The sequence below is a fragment of the Mus caroli genome, chromosome 19, assembly GCF_900094665.2.
Source record: "Mus caroli chromosome 19, CAROLI_EIJ_v1.1, whole genome shotgun sequence".
Lineage (NCBI taxonomy): Eukaryota > Metazoa > Chordata > Mammalia > Rodentia > Muridae > Mus > Mus caroli.
Genome location: NC_034588.1, coordinates 38294065 through 38316028, shown reverse-complemented (window position 1 = coordinate 38316028; position 21964 = coordinate 38294065). Strand labels below are relative to the sequence as shown.

At 49.6% G+C, this 21964-nt stretch overlaps 1 protein-coding gene across 1 annotated transcript in view; it reads left to right on the top strand.

Moving 5' to 3' along the window:
• Slit1 (slit guidance ligand 1) overlaps positions 1–21964 on the top strand; it is a 143589-nt gene that overhangs the window by 100723 nt on the left and 20902 nt on the right. The window contains exons 14-25 of the mRNA XM_021151346.1: positions 4418–4581; positions 5383–5406; positions 5576–5720; positions 6540–6614; positions 6789–6932; positions 9650–9793; positions 10067–10233; positions 13007–13139; positions 13924–13992; positions 16483–16554; positions 18210–18281; positions 19239–19310. Of these exons, the coding sequence (XP_021007005.1) occupies positions 4418–4581; positions 5383–5406; positions 5576–5720; positions 6540–6614; positions 6789–6932; positions 9650–9793; positions 10067–10233; positions 13007–13139; positions 13924–13992; positions 16483–16554; positions 18210–18281; positions 19239–19310 (1281 nt within the window). The remainder of the gene's footprint in view (positions 1–4417; positions 4582–5382; positions 5407–5575; positions 5721–6539; positions 6615–6788; positions 6933–9649; positions 9794–10066; positions 10234–13006; positions 13140–13923; positions 13993–16482; positions 16555–18209; positions 18282–19238; positions 19311–21964) is intronic.

Below are 21964 nucleotides of genomic sequence, written 5' to 3'. Positions count from 1 at the left end.
GGAGAGAGAGAGAGAGAGAGAGAGAGAGAGAGAGAGAGAGAGAGAGAGAGAGAGAGAGATCGCCCTAGAAAGCTAGTGAAATGGTTCAGCAGGCAAAAGTACTTGCCACCAAAACTGGTATCTTAAGTTCAATCCCTGTGACCCACATGGTGGAAAGAGGACGGGCTCCTGCTGGTTGTCCTTCTACTTCCACAGACACACCATGGCACATGTGTCCCTCCAAATAAATCAGTTCTAAAATAAACGGATAACCCCGGGAGACTATGGCCAGCGACTCTCACCCAGCTGGCATGGCCTCTTGAAGTTTTCACCCCTCCCCAAACAGTGGAGACCAAGACTTCAGCACAGTCTGGGAACATTTCCCATGGGGACGGGGTCCTCCGTTGCCCTCATCCCCTGTCATTCATTCATAGGTGACACTCCAGCCTTTGCTCTGTCACATTGGAAGTGTGTCACCATGTCACAAATCCCCCTGGCCTCTGTCTGTCTTTCTAGAATGAGTATTGGGTCTAGGAGCTTGGTTGATTTTTGGGTTTGAATGACTGACAATAGATTGTTTCTTGGTAAGAGGTGTTCTAAAGCATGAGATGTCTGTCTGGTTGCCTTCCTCTTCCTCTTCCTCCTTCTCCCCTTCTTCCTCCTCCTCTTCTTCGTCTTCATGAAACAACCATTGACCTCCGTGGTGGTTAAAAATTCATTGTCACCTGACTGGATTTATAATCACCACGGAAACACATGGCAGGCTATATCTATGTTTCCAGAAAGGTTAAACTGAGGTGGGAAGCCCCTCCCTGAATGTGGGTGACGTTCTTCTCTGTTTGCTTCCCGACTTCCGACGACCCCGATTTTCTCTTTCTCTTCCACTGCAGTACATCCCACCAGTGTGGACTTTGTCCTTCTTAAGCCCATGAAAAACAAAAACAAAGACAAAATCAAAATCCAACCCTTCCTTCCTTTGGTTGCTTTTGCTTAAAAGGGCTACTAACTATAGACAGTGTTCGTTGATGAATCAGGCCCCGTCGATCCTCCCTTGGCCTCAGTAGTCAGAGCGGTCCCTGATGGTGTTGCTCAGCAGGTGACAACATCTGTGTGAGGCTGAACAGGTTGAGTTAAACGGATGACACCCACTCCCTGGGGACTCTGCACAGCCGCCGATGTCAGCCACAAGGACAAACTCATTAAGCCCACACGTGCACCTGCAGCCTGACTCCTGCTAATTAATTTACTCGCAGGCAGTGAGAGGAGTAAGTGGCCCGTGGGAGCCTCAGCGAGCATGTGGAAGTAGAGGTTATGGTGAGAGATGGGGAAGATGGTCGTTTTCAGTAGCTGGCAGGGTCTTGGCAGAAGCAGGAAGGGTGCAAGGGCTTGAACTGGTACAAGGAAGCCTTGGGTGGGGGTGGGAAGGAGGGATGCAGGTTCTTTGAGTGCATTATCATAACAACAGTAGCCCTGTGGAAGCAGGGCCTATTGGCTGGGTTTCCATTCAGAGGAAATTGAGGTGGAAGATGCCCTGAGATCCCCCACAAAGTTGAACAGTATCAGGTCCCATCATTTAAAAATGGCCGATTTCCTCAACTGTACCTCTGTAGAACAGACTTCTCTACAGCTGTAAAGCAAAGCTAGACTTCCATAAATACCTGCTCATATTAACAACGGAGTTATAATTTGGAACCGGAGCAAAAGACGTGCAAACCCAAGCGACTGCTCAGCTCCTCTTCCTATAGCTCTGGAGCGGCCCAGCGCCTCGGCTGAGTGCAGAGGCCAGCTCGCCATCCTGCGAGTTGCTTGATTCACCCACAGCACCAAGGCCTATGAGCTGCAGAGCTGCAGTTTGCTGCAGTTTTGCTGACCCACCCACACAAAGCCAAGCAAAACACTGAATGGCCATTGTCCCAGCCGTTCCCGAGGCTGATCACTGGAGACCAAGAGTTAAAACTCAGCGTGGGCAATAAATAAAGGTGTTGACTCACAATTCAAACTAACAAACCAATGTAGCTTTGAGGTGCAAGTCACGCGCATAAAGTTTACCTACTCTAAGAGAGCAACACAGTGACTCAGTAAATCCACCACGCTGGTCACAATTCAATGTTGGAAAGTTTCCGTCAGGCTCCCTGATTTTTTGTTCCCGTTTCCAGTTCAGCCCCAGGCAGCCTCTAGGCTGTGTCCCCATCTGGGGACTGCCTTTTTCTGGCTATTTTATAAAGCAGAGTCATGCAACAGGCTGTCTGTGCTGGCTTACAGCTCATTGTAGATCAGTGTGTCCCTCTCTCCCAGAGTCACTGGGTCACAGAATGGGTTCACCATTGTCAAGATGCTGCCAGGGGTCTGCAGCACAGCATACTCCACCGTGGTGCCACGTCATGTCCAATACCATATCCAGAGTCATCCCAACTTCATCAACACTGCACTGTGTGTCTTTTGAAATTGTCTGATTGTAACCACGCTGTGGGGGCTCAATGTGGCTCCATAGCCAACATTTCCTTAATGATGAATATTGTCCATTAGTGTGTCTGTCACCAGGGACTTCTCCCTGTCATTCCTTACATGTGAGGAGACCCAAATCTGTCTCTTTCCATTGTCAGATTGCCTGCTGCAGTCATAGTGTGTAGCCACAGGGGCACATATGACCAGGTGTGTCTTTAATACTGGAGAATGTCCTTCTGTCCTCTCCAGCTGCATCCCTCCTTGAAATTGTTAAAAACATCTGATTTGAGGATGGCATGTTGCTCAGTGGTAGAGTTCTTACCCAACCTTCCACCAAGCCCAGATTCATTCTCCAGCAGAGCACACACACACACACACACACACACACACACAAATCCAAGTCATGCCAGAACTTTCAAGTTTGCACTGAAACCACTTGACCTATGGGCAGTTCAAGCTTCCTAGGTTGTTTTATACCTGAACAACTCATTCTCAAACACCTCACATTCGGCTGCGCTCCTAGCCTATCACATTGATTGGAAAGCACTCTCTTCCCAGGTCATCAGTTCAGCACAGGCAGGGCACTAGGGCACAGACTAGGGTAAGTGAAGCTGGGAATGTCCCCGTAACAGCCCTCAAATCCTGCCGTGTTTCAAACAGTTCAGTCTGCCTGGCAAGTCAACAGCACATCCTCTTGCCCATTGAGTGGGATGCAGAGGCAGGGGAGAGACCCGGAGATAAGAAGAGAGGGAAGCTGAGAAGACTCAGACAGGAAGGAGAGAGAAAGCTGGGTCAGTGCAGACCCTGTTCAGCATCCCCAAGCTGAAAGTCTGGGCAGAGGAGGGGATGCAGGAGAAAGGGTGTCCAAAGTCTAGACTGAGCTGGGCACAGTCCCTGGGCCAGGGTCACACTTAGGCTTTGAAAGCCCTGTAGTTCCTAGCAGGGGGCTGTGCTGGGCCTAATAAGCGTTATAGCTTGAATGATGGTTCTCAGCTAGGGAAGTAGCCCTGCCCTGACCCCAGGACTCTCCACATCTAGTTCCATATTGTGTGTACAAATTCAGGGTAACATCTGGGACTGGGACAGGGGATACTGTTCCCTAGCTATCTTCATTCTGACACCCCTCTTGTCAGGACATGCGATATAGGTCTTGTAGGCCGGCCGATGGCATGTTTCAGAAGTGGTGGGTCTCGGTTTGATGGAGAGATGACTCATAGAGGAATTCCGTTTTCATCACCCCTCCCCGGGGGACCCACCACCACCTCTGACCTCCTCGGGCAGCTGCACACATGTGCACATGCCCACAGATGTACACGTACATATAATTAAAAATAAAATAAATCTTTTTTTTTTTAAAGAAGAATGGGTAGCTGATTTACTGGGGTGATATGAAGGGTAGCAGCCACCACAGAAACCTGTCATGGAGAGGTGGCACAGATGTGGCTTGGACTAGGAATGGTGACTCCAGGTGGGCCTGGGATGCAGACAGGTCCAGCCTCCCTACCCTGGTCCCACTGCTTTTCAGCAAGGCAGCTGTGGGGATGGGCTGCCTGAGGCGGTAGGAGGGAAAGAAACTCAGACCACAGCCATGAGGAGGCCCAGAGGCCATGTCTAGCTTGGTGTCCTGTCCCATTAGCTTCTTCATCAGGAAGGAGCAGGCTGGTCTGTCAGACTCTCCGCCCCTTCTCTCCTCACACATGCTCATGAGACTTTTAAGTCAAAGGATGGAAGAGGAAATTGGCAGAGGGGTCGGGGGGGGGGGCTTGGAGAGGAGTAGGCTGGCTCTCCAGAAAGGTGCGGTTCTCCACTAAGGAGCCCTTCCTCTGTGAAGGGCTAGACAAAGACAGAGGGGTGCACACTAATAACACCCACGGCTAGCTCTGTCTTTCTTGAGGCCACACGCACTGACTTAGCCCCAGATGGTTTCAAAGCCTTGTGCAGGTAGAGCTTAGCACCCCCTGGTCTCTGACAGCCCATTTGTACCTTTGGACAGGCATCTGGCCCAGAATCCTTTCATCTGTGACTGTAACCTCAAGTGGCTGGCAGACTTCTTACGTACCAACCCCATCGAGACAACTGGGGCCCGATGTGCCAGCCCCCGGCGCCTCGCCAACAAGCGTATCGGGCAGATCAAAAGCAAAAAGTTTCGGTGCTCAGGTAAGGGTCACCTGCATGTCTCCAGCGGGCCCGGTGACCAGGAATATGTTCTGGTGTCCTTTTAATCATTTTATATATGTGAGTACACCGCAGCTGTCTTCAGGAACACCAGAAGAGGGTGTTAGATCTCATTACAGATGATTGTGAGCCACCATGTGGTTGCTGGGAATTGAACTTAAGACCTCTGGAAGAGCACTCAGTGTTCTTAACCACTGAGCCATCTCTCCAGCCCTGTCCTGGTGTTCTTAGCAGAGATGTCCTCGGGCACTTTGAGACTTGCTAGGGGTGGTGTGGGCCCTGCATTCATCTTAGATGGGATGGCTCCTCTCTCTTGCATCTTACTTTACTGCGGTCTTGGGGTGGTCGGCTCCGTGAGGCTGTGGAGGGAGTTTCCCATCCCTCTGCTCCAGGCTTAGGACGCCTCTCGGTGAGTAGGAGATCCTTCTAGAACCAAGATGGAGAAGTAGCCTCAGCACATGCAACCCACTTGGCATCTGGCCGTGGGCAGTTTGGGTCAGCTTCTGTACCTGGGTGTTTGGTTCAGGAGCCTAGTGCCACCCCCACGGTAACCCTACCCATAAGGTCAGCACAGTGCCTGTGTGTGCTGGCAAGTGAGAGCTTTAGTTGGCCTGGGGACATGAGTGTTCTGAGGTAAGACCTTCTACACATAAAGACGAGGGGGCAGGGAAGAGGCCCTCTCATGCAGTGTCCCAGCTGCATTCGTGGGGTGCCTTCCATGGGGGCACGGGCCTGCCCCAGCCGCTCCTATAACCTGGTACATCTGCTCTTTTTTTTCCCCAGCCAAAGAGCAGTACTTCATTCCAGGTAAGGACAGTGGGGGACTGAGGCCAGCTGGGGTTAACGGTAAGTATGGCCACAGTAGAGGGAAGGCGGTGGCGGGAGTGGGAGGTGGGGACAGGGGAAGGGAGAGCTGGGAGCCTTTGGCTGCTTGGAGCTTACTCAGGCCCTCAACTCTGCCACACTCTCACTCCAGGGACGGAGGACTACCACCTGAACAGCGAGTGTACCAGCGACGTGGCCTGCCCCCACAAGTGCCGTTGTGAGGCCAGTGTGGTGGAGTGCTCCAGCCTGAAACTCTCTAAGATCCCTGAGCGAATCCCCCAGTCCACGACTGAGCTGTGAGCCCTGTGCTGCCCACCCCACTCCCACCCCTGCGCCTTGTACCCACTAACCTACCTGGCTCCCTTCCCATCCAGCTCTGTGTGGGGCATCATGGGAGGCACTGGCTGAAGCATGCCAGCTCATAGTTTTGGCAAGATACAGCCTTCATCCATAGCCCCTGCCCCTGCTTCCCTGAGAAGTCTTTAGGTGTCCGAGGCTAGTCACCAGCCTGAACCATGACTGGCTTTTCCTAAGGGTAGTTCATTAAGGAGACAGGAAGCCAGAATCTCAAACTGTGGTTTAAATCCTTCCTTAGCTACTGTTTCTCTTTATCTAAAAGTTTGAATTTGTGTGCCGTGTCTGTGTATGCAAAATTCCACACACAGTTCTCTTCTATGTATGCAAATTTCCACTACTTTTTTTTTACGAATATTCATTACTTAGTGCGTGCATGTGTGTGTGTGCATGTGCGTGTGTGTGTGTGTGTGTGTGTGTGTGCCTGTGTGTATGTGTGTGTGTTTTCATGCCATGGTGCTTGTGTGATCAGAGGCCAGCTTTTGTGAGTCATTTCTCTCCTTCCATCATGTAGAGGATGGAACTCAAGCAGGTGGCAGGCATCTTTACTAAGACAGCTTGCAGTCCCTTCATTATGTTTTTAATTTAAAAAAAAAAATCTCATTTACCCCCACCCACCACCCCCTTTTTTACCCAGTGTCCAACTTTGCTTTGAAATGGGCTCAGTTGCCCTTCGACTTGCACCCCATCATCTCTGTGTGAAGAGCGTGCTTAGGTTGACCACATATGTGTGTGTTTGTTCTGTTCCTTGCCATTCACAGACGACTGAACAACAATGAGATTTCTATCCTAGAGGCCACTGGGTTGTTTAAGAAGCTCTCACATCTGAAGAAAATGTGAGTTTCACACTAGTGGGAGGGTGCCCGGCAAGACGCTGGCACGGGATGGAAGGGAGAGGGTAGTGTGCAGAGCACCCACTGGGAGCCGGGGTGGGGCTCCTGTGCATGAGGGAGAACAGACCTCTGAGTGAGTGCAGAGGATTCACAGTCCTCCCCACCCTCCTCCCCCAGAAACCTGAGCAATAACAAGGTGTCTGAGATCGAAGATGGGACGTTTGAGGGTGCCGCCTCTGTCAGCGAGCTGCACCTGACTGCTAACCAGCTGGAGTCCATCAGAAGTGGCATGTTCCGGGGTCTAGATGGCTTGCGGACTCTGTGAGTGAGCGGGGTTAGGGGCACACAGACAAGCCACAGCATGGGCTCCCCCGCCCCAGTCTTCACTGGCAGGAGGGTGGGAACCCTGAGGACCAATCTTCATGTTCTTGGGATGTGGACTGGCCCCTGGCCTGGGCAGGGGGATGGGGGGTGGGAGGGGAAGAGGTTGGACCACCATCAGTGCCCCGTGATCAAAGCTGCTGAGATACAGATGGCATACGCTTAGGAGTGACCAGAATAACCACAAGGGGGTGGCTGGCTGTGAGGGGATCCTGTTTGTGTAAATGTCAGAGCAGAGCTGTCTCTAGAAATTCTGAACTCTGTGGCTTGGAGCCAGCCAAAGCACTCCAGGCCTTGGGAACCCATTGGAAGCTTACAGTTGTCTCCCTTCTATGACCACCACATGCCCTCCGCTCAGGCAGCGCTGGCTCTCCAGTGTCCAGGACAGGGGGTTACATCCTGTTCGTCTCCACAGATGTTCCCTGTATCCAGCCCAGAGCTACCTGTGGCTGTGGAGCACACTTCATCTCGACTCATTTTAGTTTAGATGGCTGCAGATGGACAATAGCTGTCACTCAGAAACCGCAGCCCTCGGAGCCACCTGCCAGGGGTTTAAGTCCCAGACACGTAGCATAGTAGAGTCTTGTCATCTGAAGTTGTCATGTGTAACTAACTGTGTGGGACGCCCGAGGAGTTATGTGGACCGGGATCCAGTCAGGTGCTGTTCGTCAGCTCAGTCTTTCCCTGTGAGCAGAGCATGACCATATTTCCAGTCTGCACCTGTTTAGCTAGTCCCTCCCCACCACACCTGCCCAGTCCTCCTTGGGTCCTGTGGGAGATATAACCAGTCAGGTGTGATTTTCTGATGAAGGTCATCGAGGAGAAGAGGGACATGGGAAGGGTCAGTGTGGGGACAGAGACAGCACAACCCCAGGAGAGACTGCGAAGCATCTAGAATCCCAGAGCTACCCAGTGTCATGGTTGGTGTTGATAGTGGTCCTTCCATGCTTTATCTACATATAGCTTTATACTTACAAACATATAATACACATATGCATATACACATAGGTCACTATAACCATCGCCTATATAACCATCGCCACAGTCTATGCCATATACATAACTTATTCCCCCCTCCCAATTTCTTACTATCCTTTCTATCATCATCATCATCAATAGAAAATCTAATCATCTGGGTGGTGGTGGTGGCACATACCTTTAGTTCCAGCACTCTAGAGGCAGAGGCAGGTGGATCCCTATGAGTTCAAGGCCAGCCTGGTCTACAGAGTGAATTTCAGAACAATCAGGGCTACACAGAGAAACCTAGTCCCAAAAGCATCACAAAACAAACAAAACAAGACAAGACACATCTAATCGGAGGACAAGAGAGCTACCTCGGTGGTTAAACGTACTTATTGCTCTTACAGAGGACCAGGGTTTGATTCCCAGCATCCACATGATGGCTCACAACCACCTGCAACTCCAATTCTGGGAGATCCAACACCCTCTTCTGGCTTCTGTGGACAGCTGCACAATGTGGTGCAAATGCTGGCAAAAACATATACACACAATTTTTAAAAAAGATTATCGAAGATAGAATACAACTTCTCAGCAAAATTTTAAGTATATAATATAGTATTATTTGTTAAAGTCACTGCACCACACTGGAATTTTTAGGCACTATTTATTTTGTGTGTGTGTGTGGTATATAAACACACATATATTAAACACATATGTATACATATATACACACACATATATTAAACACACATATATAGATATAAATAATAAATAAAAATAAATATAAGAAAATACATAACATCTCCTCTCCTTTTCCTTTTCTTCTTCATGTGTTCTCTACGTAACACAGTTAATCTTGACTTTGTGGCTGTCCTGCCTCAGTCTCCCAAGGTCTGTGATTACAGGCTTAAGCCACCATGTGCAGCTCCCAGATATTTTGTTTAATAACCTGCTTTTTCCTTCAACGTGGAAGGAATCGTACATCATAGAATGTCTTCAAAACATAACTATTTTGTGTGTAATCTAGATGCTTAAGCTGTTTTAAATTCTGTTTTGAGAAATGCTGCATTTATGGCCATCATTCCAAGTTCTGCACACGTCCCTGAGTAGTCAGGCAGTGGAGTCCTGAAAGGGGACCAGCCAATGGAAACAGAAGGGGACTGCCCCGTGTGGACAGTCTGGGGCGGCTCGGCACACCCTTCCCCAGAGGCCTCCCTTGTTGTCTTGCCAACCGTGTGTGCCCATCTTCATGCTGTGACCTAGGCTGGCATTGCGATGATTATGTTTTAATCTCTTCTCTGATTTGACAGGCAGGAACTGGGTGTTATTTGGGTGTCCTTGATTACTGGCGAATCAGTCTGACATGCTTCATGCATGGTCGCAGTCCATTTAAATGCCCCTTGGAATCGCCTACCCAGTGCTGGCTTGGTTTCTGCTTTCTTTTTTTGGCTGGGGGCGGGAATTGAAGGGGTCTTGGAGGGTGAGCAATGTGGCCAAGGCATTGCTCCCAATAGAGATGAGAAAGAAAGACATCTGAGCAGCACCAGATTCTGCTGTCCCTTGACCACGGGGTTCAGAGAAAGTGGCCTGCGGCTGGGGACACCCTCTCATAGCTGTTTTAAAGTTAAACTCTTGAGGGAGGCTTCAGTGGGTCATTGAGGGGTTCTGCCTCTTCTCTCGACACCCCTCCTCCCCAGGATGCTGAGGAACAACCGTATCAGCTGCATCCACAACGACAGCTTCACCGGGCTGCGCAACGTGCGGCTCCTGTCTCTCTACGACAACCACATCACCACCATCTCCCCTGGAGCCTTTGACACTCTCCAGGCCCTGTCCACACTGTAAGTCTCAGCCTCGGAGGACAGGTGGGCTGGTGACTCAGGCTGGGGGAACCCTGCCTACTACCCCAGCAGTGGGAGGGATCTTTTGAAGAACACCTTCAGGGGAATCATGGGTCCTTCTGGTTCTTTCCGCCGTGGGTTCTTTCTCTGGTCCTAGAAGTTGGTCACTTAGGAGATTATTAGCTGTCTGGGGCTGTGTGGTCAGAAGAGGACTCTGCCAGGCTCACTGAGAATAGAAAGTGCCTTCATGACCACACACCCCGTCCCTTCCAGAAACCTCTTGGCCAACCCATTCAACTGCAACTGCCATCTGTCATGGCTGGGTGACTGGCTTCGGAAGAGGAAGATTGTGACGGGGAACCCTCGCTGTCAGAACCCAGACTTCCTGCGGCAGATTCCTCTGCAGGACGTGGCCTTCCCTGACTTCAGGTGTGAGGAAGGTAACTTGTGGGCCATGCAGCAGGGACAGGATGGGGCTTGCCTGAGGGGCTGGGTAGGCAGCACCCTAGGGAGCCCTGGGGAGGGAATAGGAGACACTCTCGCTTGTTGCTGTGTGCATTCTCCCTTTTAGCAGGCTGTAGCCTCTCCTTCAGTTCTTGTAAGGGTCACACACACCCCGAGGTTCCTGTTGGAAGCAGACTTTTCCTGGGGTAGCATAGCAAGTGTGTCCCTCAGTTGTCCTGGCTCTGTAGTGTCCCAGCATGTCTGCTGTCACGGGAGCCTTAGGCTGATGTTAGCTCTCAAATTCCTCTGCTGCTGGATGCTGTGTTTGTGTGTCTCTAGTCTGCATGTGTGTGCTCCTCCTGCTGTTCCAGAGCACACCGCTGCTCTGAAATCACCTAGCCAGGCCATGTGGAGAGGAGGGAGACCAGACAGTCCCAACTCTCACACCAAGAAAGACAGCTAAGGCGTTTTCCCAAAGAAAATCTATGTATTTTTCTAAGAACATTTTTATGTCCTACTTTTAAAATTAAAAAAAAAAAAATCTCAAGCCAGACATGGGACCATGTAGGCTAAGACAGGAGATTTGAGAGTTCAAGGCCAGCCAGGGCTCAACAGTAGGAAAAAAAAAAAAAAAAAGGAAGGAGGATGGATGGATGGATGGATGGATGGATAGATAGATAGATGGATGGATGAATGGAAGGAAGGAAGGAAGGATGGATGGATGGATGGGTGGGTGGATAGGTGGACAGAAACCACTGTGTGATTTTTATCTTCATCATACTGTTCACACACACACATTTTATGGTTTAATATCTGTTGTTGTTAATTCCTATTTGTAAGAATTGAAATACTGCATCTTGGTCTCTCGCCACTGACTGGCTTTTGAGAACCCTGCTTTACTTACAGCAGTCTCTTTGGGGCTGGAATGTGGATCCGTTGGTAAAGTACTTGCCTTGCAAACACGAAGCCCTGACTTTCATCCCCAGAATCCATGTTTTAGAAAAACAAGCCATGGTGGTGTGTGCTTACAATACCAGCACCAGGAGGCAGAGATGGGAGGACCCTGGGGCTCTCAGCCTGGCAAGCCTAACCTTGGAAAATTCCAGAAATGACACCTAAGGTCATTCTCTGGCTTCTATATGAGTGCCCCCCCCACTCCAAAAGCATGCATCACCCCCCGTACACAATACATGCACATGCACACGCACACGCACACGCACACGCACACATGTGCTAGTCTCCCTTTCTTTTCTTTTCTTTTCTTTTCTTTTCTTTCTTTCTTTCTTTTTTTTTTTTTTTTTTTTTTTTTTNTTTTTTGGTTTTTCGAGACAGGGTTTCTCTGTATAGCCCTGGCTGGCCTGGAACTCACTTTGTAGACCAGGCTGGCCTCGAACTCGGAAATCCGCCTGCCTCTGCCTCTGCCTCCCGAGTGCTGGGATTAAAGGCGTGTGCCACCACCTCCCAGCTCCCCCTTTCTTTCAAAGACAATATACCACTATTCCTTAAGAACAAGAAAGAACAATCCAGAAGATAGAAAAATCACCCCTGCACACCTCTGCATCCCAGATTCCCAGCATGGGACAGCCTCTGTGTTTCTGCAGTACAGTTTCCCAGATCTCTACTGTGTGTTTGCATGTGAGGACACACCCAGGACTTTCCAGGTCCCCAGCAAAAATCCTTTCATCACAAACCCTCCTGGTCTAGAGGGCACCACTGAGCCAGCCCCGGTAGCTTGGTATTTAACAATCCTCCCCAGTGATGATATTTGCACGACGCTACCAGGAACCCCGACATCGATGACTCCTTCTGATCCAGTGTGATGCTCTCTTTAGAACAACTTCCTAGGAAGGAAAAGGTGTGAGTGGTTCTTTGAGCTTTTGCTGCTGAGACAGTGCGACCAATGGTCAGGAGAAGAGCTTCCAGAGGCCGTCGGCCTGCAGCCCTGTCCCTATGCTGCCTTCAAGGGCAGGGAGCTTTGCAGAGTTGCATAGTAAACCACCCTGGATTTAGTTCCACCATCTTTAAAAGGGGTCCATTGTAGCACATCTGCATGGGGTGTTTTGAGGACTTGTAAATTCATCTTTACTTACGATGCGGTGACTAAATAGGGTCAGCTCCTATACCCAAGTCACTGTTGACAGAGGGTTCCTGCTGTCTCTTCATGTTCCCGACAGCTCTGACCATTGACTCTGCTGTACCCCATCCTAAGAAAGGTAGAAACACAGGGGGCTCCTTACTGAAGAAGCCAATGATGAATGAAGGGGTCATTGGTCTGCCCCAGCCAGGCCTGGGTCTCAGCCCTAAGATGCTTCATCAGCACGAGGACAAGTCACTCACCCTGTAGAGATCTCAGTGAAATAGAAAATCATTTGCCCTCATCATCCATTAGACGCCTGAGCTGGGCCAGGTGCTATACTGAGTGGTCCATGTTGCCAGTGTATCCCCAAGGGGTGACAGTGTTGCAAGGGAAGAAGCTTGACACAGTACCAGGCAGTATCGAGTGCTCAAGAAGTGGTGGCTGTGTCCTCCCCTGCCTGGGGCCACCTTGGGTCTGACGCAGGAAAGAGGTGTCCTCAGATCTGTTTTAATCTGGAAACTGCTCCAGAAGTCTTCGTTCCCGTTGGTGCTAGCCAGCGGCGTGCAGTAAAAAGAGGCTGTGCTGGTGGCCAAGGCTATGTCAGGGAAGAGATGCTGCCCTGAGGGGTCCCAGAAACTTTCCTAAGGAAACCATGTCCCTGACTGACCAGTGCGCCATTCCTTCCTCCCTAGGCCAGGAGGAGGTGGGCTGTCTGCCCCGCCCACAGTGCCCCCAGGAGTGTGCCTGCCTGGACACGGTGGTCCGCTGCAGCAACAAGCACCTCCAGGCTCTGCCCAAGGGCATCCCCAAGAATGTCACAGAACTGTAAGTAGCCCAGGCTTACAATCTGTTGGCCTGTGAGTCAGTAGGACCTGACAGTGGGAGGGGACACTGATGAGTGGGCGGTGACTGACCGGAAGGAAAGCTCTGGAAAGGCGACAATCTTTCTCTAGTCCAGTGGTTCTCAACCTTCCTAATGCTGTGACTCTTTAATACAGTTCCTCGTATTGTGGTGACCCCCCCCCCACAACCATAAAATTATTTCATTGCTACTTCATAACTGTAATTTTGCTACTGTTCTGAATCGTAATGTAAATATCTGATATGCAGGCTATCTGTCTGATACACAACCCCTGTTTTGACCCCCAAAATGGGGTCACGACCCACAGGTTGAGAACCACTGCCCTGGCCTCTTCTCTATAGTTACCTTATGACAAAGTCATAGTCAAGACTCTGCTTTTAAAATAAAGTATAGCATTGCTTTCCCCCACCTCACAATGTTTGTCGGGAAGACATTGTTGATGTCTATAGACACAACCTCCGTCACCTAAATATACACCCCTCTAGTGAGACGTCTACTCCAGAAGCACTGGGCACATAGAACTCTTGCCACCTTTGCCTAGTGGCCTGCCTCTTAGGGAAAGCAGTGCCTTATCTTTTCACCCTCGTACCAGCTGGGTGTGAGGTGGCCTGGCCCCTCACCTCCCCTGCACCAATACTCTGCATTGCGCTGCACAATGTTCACAGCTCACGGTGTCTGAGTTCCTGGGTGCCCTCGGGTGTCAATGCATGTGACAGACACTCTCTCTTCCATGTGTTCTCTCCTCAGCTATTTGGATGGGAACCAGTTCACACTCGTTCCAGGACAGCTGTCTACCTTCAAGTACCTGCAGCTCGTGTGAGTATCCAGGGATCCTGAGGGTCCCAGGCCTGCCTCAGAGGCTAGGAGGACCACTGGCACCTAACCACTGTACCTCCACCTTCCCAGGAGTCTCCCGTTTGTGGGCAGATGCTGTTAACATCCTGCCTGTTCCCCATATCTTCAGGGAACTCCTATACCCAAGAGCTGTTTTGCCATCTGGTGGTCAATCTCAGAATTGCATCTTTTCTGCTCTGCCCACACCATCTCCCCAAACCTCCCTGTAGACTGGTAATTATTGTTGCTCTGAGAGGTCCCTGCAAGCATCCAGTGATGAATAGAGGATGGTGTGGAGCTTTTCAGTTCAACCCCTGTCCCCAGGCCAAATATAAAACAAAGCAGCTTCCAGTCCACATACTATTTTTTCTTAGAGAAAAACCTGTTTTGTTATTAGTTATTAGCGGGAGTCCTGGAAATAAAACCCTTGGATAATAAGGTCAACTCCTCTTAGCTTCCCAGTGTCATTAGGACCTCCTTCAATTTTTTTTTTGTCTGCATATTAGCCAGAGTCTATCAAAGAAGTCCAGAGGACGTTCCGTCATAGTGTGGCTTGGCTCAGAGCTCTGGCCAAGTGCAGCGGGGTGGGTCAATGTTAGCCTGAGAGCTGTTTTTAATGAGTTTGCTCTCAGTGTCAACCAAGACCTGTTGTTGGCGGGTTTGTTCTTAGACAAGGAGCAAGGGTAGACGGCACGCGGCTTCTTTCCCTGAACAAGCTTAGCTATGAAAGCCATGTTGCCATGGGCTGGCAGCATTCAGTGAGAGGCCTGGCCACTTTGCCCAGCACTGGCTTACGGCGCTGTGATCCTCCAATTCGTCTGTCTTTGCTCGATGACCAGTGTGCTCTGAACACTTCAGTGGAGCGGGGATGAAATAGTGGCTGGTGTCAAGAGAGAGACTTTACTCTCCAAGCTCGCCAGCCTTTCTTGTGGTCTGGCCTTTGCCAGTAGCCCAGATCTACATGAAGAAGGAAGGACGGAGGGAGGGACAGAGCAGGAATGTCAAACTAGCTGCTTCTGTTAGGCTGCCCCACCAGCATGAAAGACTCCACCTCCCCATCACTAGAAAGGAAGGGGCCTCTAGAAATGGGATAGAGAGTTGGGATTCTGTAATAAGAAGGCTTCCTGGGTGCTGAAGACAGGCACACTGGGTTTATTTATTTATTTTTAATTTTTATTTTTTTGGGGTTTTTCGAGACAGGGTTTCTCTGTATAGCCCTGGCTGTCCTGGAACTCACTNTGTAGACCAGGCTGGCCTCGAACTCAGAAATCCGCCTGCCTCTGCCTCCCAAGTGTTGGGATTAAAGGCGTGCGCCACCACACCCAGCAGGCACACTGTTAATATCTTTTCAGAACCAAGAGCTGCATGCAGGAGGTGTAGCGGGCAGATCAGGGGGGCCCCTCGAGGTCATGGATCTCCCTTAGATGGTCTAAGGAGGGTGTAGAAAGAGGTCAGGGGTTCCACTAAATTGCAGGGTGCAGTAGGGTCTAACACAGGCAGCTGAAGATGAGGCCTTAGATGAAAGGAGAGTGCGGTGAGCAGAGGCTGGAAGCTGAAGAGAGGAGAGACTACATGTGGATGCTGGCTTGATACAGTCAGGAACTTAGGGGAATGGTGCAGATGGGGAAAGTGATCCGGGACCAGGCCACAACACCAGGGGTGGAAGGCAGCAACAGTCTCAGCCTCAGACTGCTGGGCTGAGGAAGCACCAGGCCCAGCTCCACTGAGGTAGGGTACCAGGTAGAATAGTGCCCTGGGAAGGTACAGGCTGGGGTCCTAGGGATGGCACCAGCAGCTCAGGACAGTGAGGGCAGCCAAAGGCATCACTGGGGATACCCAGAGTGCACTGGAGGAGTGCAAAGCTGGGAGCTTTTATGTGGTCCTGAGGCTTGTGCCCCCCAGGGATTAGAAGATGGGTCCCAGGGGAGGAGGACACAGACACAGTCAGGGGAGGTGGAAGGGTGTATAAGAATGGCCTCTGTACCTAGCATGGCCATTCGCTGTAGGAGAGATTCAGTGATGGGTGGGGCCTGGCCCTCCTCTGGCCAGCTGGGTGGCCCTTTGTGAGTTAACCACTCTGAAGACTCCAGATCTTTCTATGTAAAATGGGATTTCACACTGTTTCATAGGTTTGGTGGCTAGTGTTTGAGGCACAGGGGACGGTGCTTACCAGAAAAAGGGCTGCTGATTCTGGTTGGTAGACGTTGGTCAGTGCCCTCGGAGGGCACTTCTATTGCAGAAAGGGTCAGGAGCCAGCTGTATCTACGTAGGGAAGGTGGGAGGCAGCGAAGGAACAGAGGGAGCTTAGTCCAGTTCCCACATCCTCACCAGAGAGGGGAGCCTTGCCCTCCCTGCTGGGGAAGGGCCAAGAGCAGAGGGGATGGGGTGGGGAGGAAGAGAAGAGGCTCCAGACAGCACCCAGGGGCAAAGCCTTCTTTCTTTACAAACAAAGATATTCTTGCTTCTTTCCAGGGACTTGAGCAACAACAAGATCAGTTCCTTGAGCAATTCTTCCTTCACCAACATGAGCCAGCTGACCACGCTGTGAGTGCCTGCCAGCGGGGCCGGGCGGGCACAGGGATATGGCATCAGGCTGTGCTGGCATCACTGGGATCCCATGCAGATGCCCCTTCCCACCAGAGAGGGGCCTGAGAGCCTACAGACTACATGACACCCAGCTTTTGGCCATTGTCAAATGTAAAAACAAAAATCCAACACACACATGGCAAATATAAGCAATGCGGGCTAATGCCTGTGGCCAATGGCTTGGGATATTGTAGTAGCCATCATGGGGTGTCTTAGCACGCAGGCATAGCATTTTCAGAGGGTCTGATCTCACAACAATCTGAGCTGAACACAACCCTCAGTAGTAGACTGGGTAAGGAAGGTGTAGTGAAGGCTTTCCGGGAACCATACATAGGCATGAACATGGCTACAACCCCAGTTGTCACCAAGGAACTGATCACAAGGACAGAGTAAGGAAAACAAGCCACACGTAAAAGTCTCTTCCAAATGACCTAACTCCTTGAGTTACACATCTTGTGCTGGGACCTGAGGACTTTCCCAGGTGAGACTTGAATTACCTGAAGGCCACTAAGGAAAGGGCCCGACTTAGCCAGCTTGTAAGACCAGAGTATGAGCAGAGGCCAGGTCTCCCGCTTGCATCTATGGATCAGCTCATGCCCACCCTCATCTTCATGACAATCTGGTGACTTGCCCACTCTTCTCTGGAAAGATTTAACTGTGAATGGGCTTCCGTGAGCCTGGTTGTGAAGGCCACCTCCACCTATGTGGTGTTTCAGGTCCTGGGTCCCAAGTTCCTCTAGGGGCATTTGGCAACATCAGAAGACATGTAGTTGTTATACTGTGGAGGGAGGATGCTGCCAGCACAGAGTGGCCAGAGGCTGGAAGGACCACACCCCTCCCTCAGCACCATGGAGTGGCTAGAGATCAGGGAGACCACATCCCTCCCTCAGCACCTGGAAAAGCCCCACAGCCTGGAGCTGACAATAGTGCTGAGCTTGACAAACTCGACTAAGCGATCTCAGCAGCCATGAGGAATACGGTGTTCTTTCCTCTGCCGTGGGCAGTTCCCTTCACTTGGATTTTTAAAAATAATTCTATTTAGGTATAATTAATATGCAACAAACTGCATAAAGTATAGACATTGATAGCCGGGAGTGATGACTCATAATCCCAGCACGGAGGCACGGGAATTGCTGCAAGTTCGAGGCTAGCTAGGACTACGTGGCAAGACCCTGTCTCAAAAAGGGTACAGATTTTGGCCAACTTTTCTATAATGACAGCACCAAGAAGCCCTCACCACAACCTGAACCTCTGAACCTGGTCAGAGATTCACATAAAAAGATTCACTTTGTTTGGTGAGTCGGCATAATTACGCTGAGATCCTCCCACATGTTGCTGGTTCCTTCCCTTGATGCCAGAGGCATGCTCTCTGGTCTGCATATCTATCACAGAATCAGCTCCCTCACCAATCTGCCTGTCTGCCCTTGGTGGGTTCATTTATGTAGAATCTTTCGTGGGTTAGCATGTGGGCTCTAGAAATACAACCCTAATACAAATACTGTTAACTAACTTCATAACATAACCCTGGCCTCAAAGCCTCAGCTTGCTCACCCATAGGATGGGTTAGGAATAGCCCTTCATCCCTGCCTTAGCTTCCTCCCTCCTCCCTGCAGGATCCTCAGCTACAATGCCCTCCAGTGCATCCCTCCTCTGGCCTTTCAAGGACTTCGTTCGCTGCGCCTGCTGTAAGTCTCTCCCAACTCATTCTTCTAGGAGACCTACCCATGACCCAAGACCCACCCCCCCACCCTCCGGTGAGAAGAGGAGCCCCAGCAGGAACAGTTATATACAATGATGGGAGATGAGAATACTCTCATTCAGATCCTTTATAAAAGGAATGCTATGCGTGGGAAATGAGCCAAGAGGTGACCATCACCCCAAGTTGAATTTGTGTAACTGTTTATGATAGGGGAGGGATGCCTAAAATAAAGGAGTCTTTTGTTTGCACGAGAGACTTCTGTTCAGATTTACAATGTTTGTTTCCAGAGACCTGTGAACTTTTCTACGAGTTCTCACAGTGAATGTTTTCACCAAAACATTCTGTTGTGTCTGTTATGATGACTCCTGAACCCATCAGAACCAAAATGACATTCCTCCAGTCCTAATTTATAGCTGGCTATGTTAACCTTCTTGCAAACAGCCTACCTATCCTGCCTCTGTCTCCAGGCTAAGAAAGAGGGCCTGTATGCCTACATGTCTTTTTTTTTAAGATTTATTTATTATTATGTGTAAGTACGCTGTAGCTGTTTTCAGACACACCAGAAGAGAGCGTCAGATCTCATTATGAGATGGCCGCGAGCCACCATGTGGTTGCTGGGATTTGAACTCAGGACCTTTGGAAGAGCAGTCTGTGCTCTTACTTGCTGAGTCATCTTTCCAGCCTGCCTACATGTCTTATTTATGATATAAACTCAGTACTTGAACTATTAAATGACTAAATCAGTCTTTCCAAAGTACAAGGGCATAGCACGGCCTAGCTGGACTCTAAGGACTCCTTTTCCCTTTCTGGTGTCTGCTGGGCTGGAGATTATCTCCCTATTAGCAGACACCCAAATGTCCATTCAGCAAGGGCTAGGATGGTCCTCCTTTGGGCACCCCACTCTATCCCTGGACCTGCTTCCAGTAGCATCTTCTCTCCTCAGGTCTTTGCATGGCAATGATGTCTCCACCCTCCAAGAGGGCATCTTTGCAGACGTGACATCTCTGTCTCACCTGTAAGTAATGCCAGCCCAATTCTCTGAGCCTTGTTGAATTTAAGCAGAACCTGGAGTCTGAAGGAGACCCAGCTCCTCAAGCCACCAGAACATGTGCCTTTATCTTGATATTGAGTCTGGGAGTTTGAAGTGATGCCAACACTTTGGAAATGAGTAATGGAGATGGTCACCTGGGTACGGGAATACAGTTAGCATTTCTGACTTGTACACTGAATGTGTTAAAAATTACCAAGTGTTTATTTTTATGTATTATATATAAAACAATGAAGAAATAGATAAGCCCGAGGCTGAGGAGGGTTGTCCTTGCCCTAGAGATTGGGTGTGTGCAGAAGAGGCACCTTCCTGGCGTTTCTTGGTACCTTTGGCTGTGGCATGCACATGGACTGTGAATGGGCAGCTTTGGCTCTTTATCTCTGAGCCTGCTCTACTTCCAGGGCATGAGTGGGTGGGCATACTTAGATCAGAGAATCTTGGTATCCCAGGTTTCTCTCAGTGTCCCCTCAACCATCTTAGATGTCCCCGGTTCTGAGAGTCACCTTTCCCATATTTTAATCTGTAAAGTGAGAATGATCTTAAAACAGGCATTGCCTTCATATATGTATAGATTTTAGGGAGCTTCTTCTATGTTAGGTTTCCATATGACCTCTCAAATGGTCCTTAATTGTAGCTGCCTCTCCTGGATTCTCTCCTAGTCCCATTTTAATTCCCTATCCCAACTTTACCCTCCTGTTCCAGTCCCTGTCCCCCATCCATAACTACGTATTCTATTTACATCTCCTAGGGAGATCTGTCTGTCCCCTCCTGGTCCCCACACTACCCCTAACCTCTGTGGTTCTATGAATTGTAGTTTCTCATTGATGGAACAGCTAATAGCCACACATAAGAGAACACTTACCGTGCTTGTCTTTCAGGGTCTGGGTTACCTCACTCAGGATGATTTTTTTTCTAGTTCCACCCATTTCCCCATGAATTTCCTGATTTTATTTCATCCCTGTTAAATGGCTGAGTAGTACGTCACTGTGTAAATGTACTACATACAAATCCCGAATTCTTTCATCTGTTGAGGGACATCTAGGTTGCTTCCATTTCTGGCTGAATAGAGCAGCCACGGACATAGTTGAGCGAGTGTCCTTGTGGTAGGATGAAGGGGTCCTTTGAGCATGTGCCCAAGAGTGGGTTAGCTGGATCTTGAGGTATATCGATTCCCATCTTCTTGAGGAACTGCCATATTGATTTCACGGCAGCTGTACAAGTTTACGTTCCCACCAGCCGTGTTTCCCTTGCTCCGCATCCTCGCCAGCATGAGCTGTCAGTTGTTTTATTGATCTCAGCCACTCTGACAGGTGTAAGATGGAATCTTGGGGTCGTTTTGATTTGCATTTCCCTGATGACTCAGGATGTTTAACGTTTCTTTAAGTGTTTCTCAGCCATTTGCAATTCCTCTATTGAGCATTCTCTGTTTAGAGCTGCACTCCATTTTTTAATTGGGTTGGTTTGTTTTAGTTCTTATATTCTGCATATTAGCCCTCTATCAGATGTGTAGCTGGGGAAATTCTTTTCCCATTCTGTGGGTTGCCGCTTTGTTGGGATGATGGTGTCCTTTGCCTTAGAGAAGCTTTTCAGGTCCCACTTGTTAATTGTTGATCTTGGTGCCTGAGCTAATGGCATTCTGTTCAGGAAGTCTTATCCCGTGCCAATGAGTTCACTGCTGTCCCCCACTTTCTCTTCCAGGGTCAGACATCACATGTCCTAAATGAACAAACCTAAAGCTGTCATAACCAACTTTGACCCTATAGCTGTCTTTGGGAGAAAAAGTGCTATCAAGCCTGAGGCCAGATCTATTCCATAAGAAATCAGTTAAGGTCATCTGTCCGTTAGCCTACCATCCACTAATGTTAGTCAGCTCTCTATTACCATAGCAACATACCTGAGACAATCAACTTCGTTTTTGCCTCACAGCCTCAGAGAATTCAGTCCATAGTTGGTGAGCTATATTGCTTTGGGCCTGTGGTCAGGTTGCACATCATGTTGGGAACATGTGGTTGACGAAGTTTTTGACCCCATGATAGTTGGGAAGAAAGGAAGAGGCGAGGCCAGGGTACAAACTACAACATCTCCCATGTATCCATCAGAAGACATGTGCCAGCTCAGGTGTCTAACCTGCAGTCCAACGCCAAAAGGCTACGTGTCTGTCATGGCTCGTGCCACAGCTTGCCAACGCTGTCCTTTCGTTGCTACAATCCTGCATTTTGCTGCCTTTATTCTGCTACAGACTAGAAAGCTGAATTTCTCAATGTTCATTGAGAAGTAGGCGTGAAAATTCAGTAGAAATGATTCATTACATCTTGCCACGCCCATATGATAAAACAGTGAGTAGTTAATGACTGTATGGCACCGTAATCTGTATTCAATGACATGCAGAATGATTAATGTGATACAAATATGAACATAAAAATTGATGGGACCATGCATACGCCTGTGCTCCCAGCACTGGGAAGATGGCAAGTTATAGGTTACTTAACGGGAGCTTGTCAATGGACGAAAGGAAGGAGGGAGGGAGGAGGGAGGAAGGGTAGGAAGAAAGAGGAAGGAAGGAAGGAAGGAAGGAAGGAAGGAAGGAAGGAAGGAAGGAAGGAAGGAAGGAAGGAAGGAAG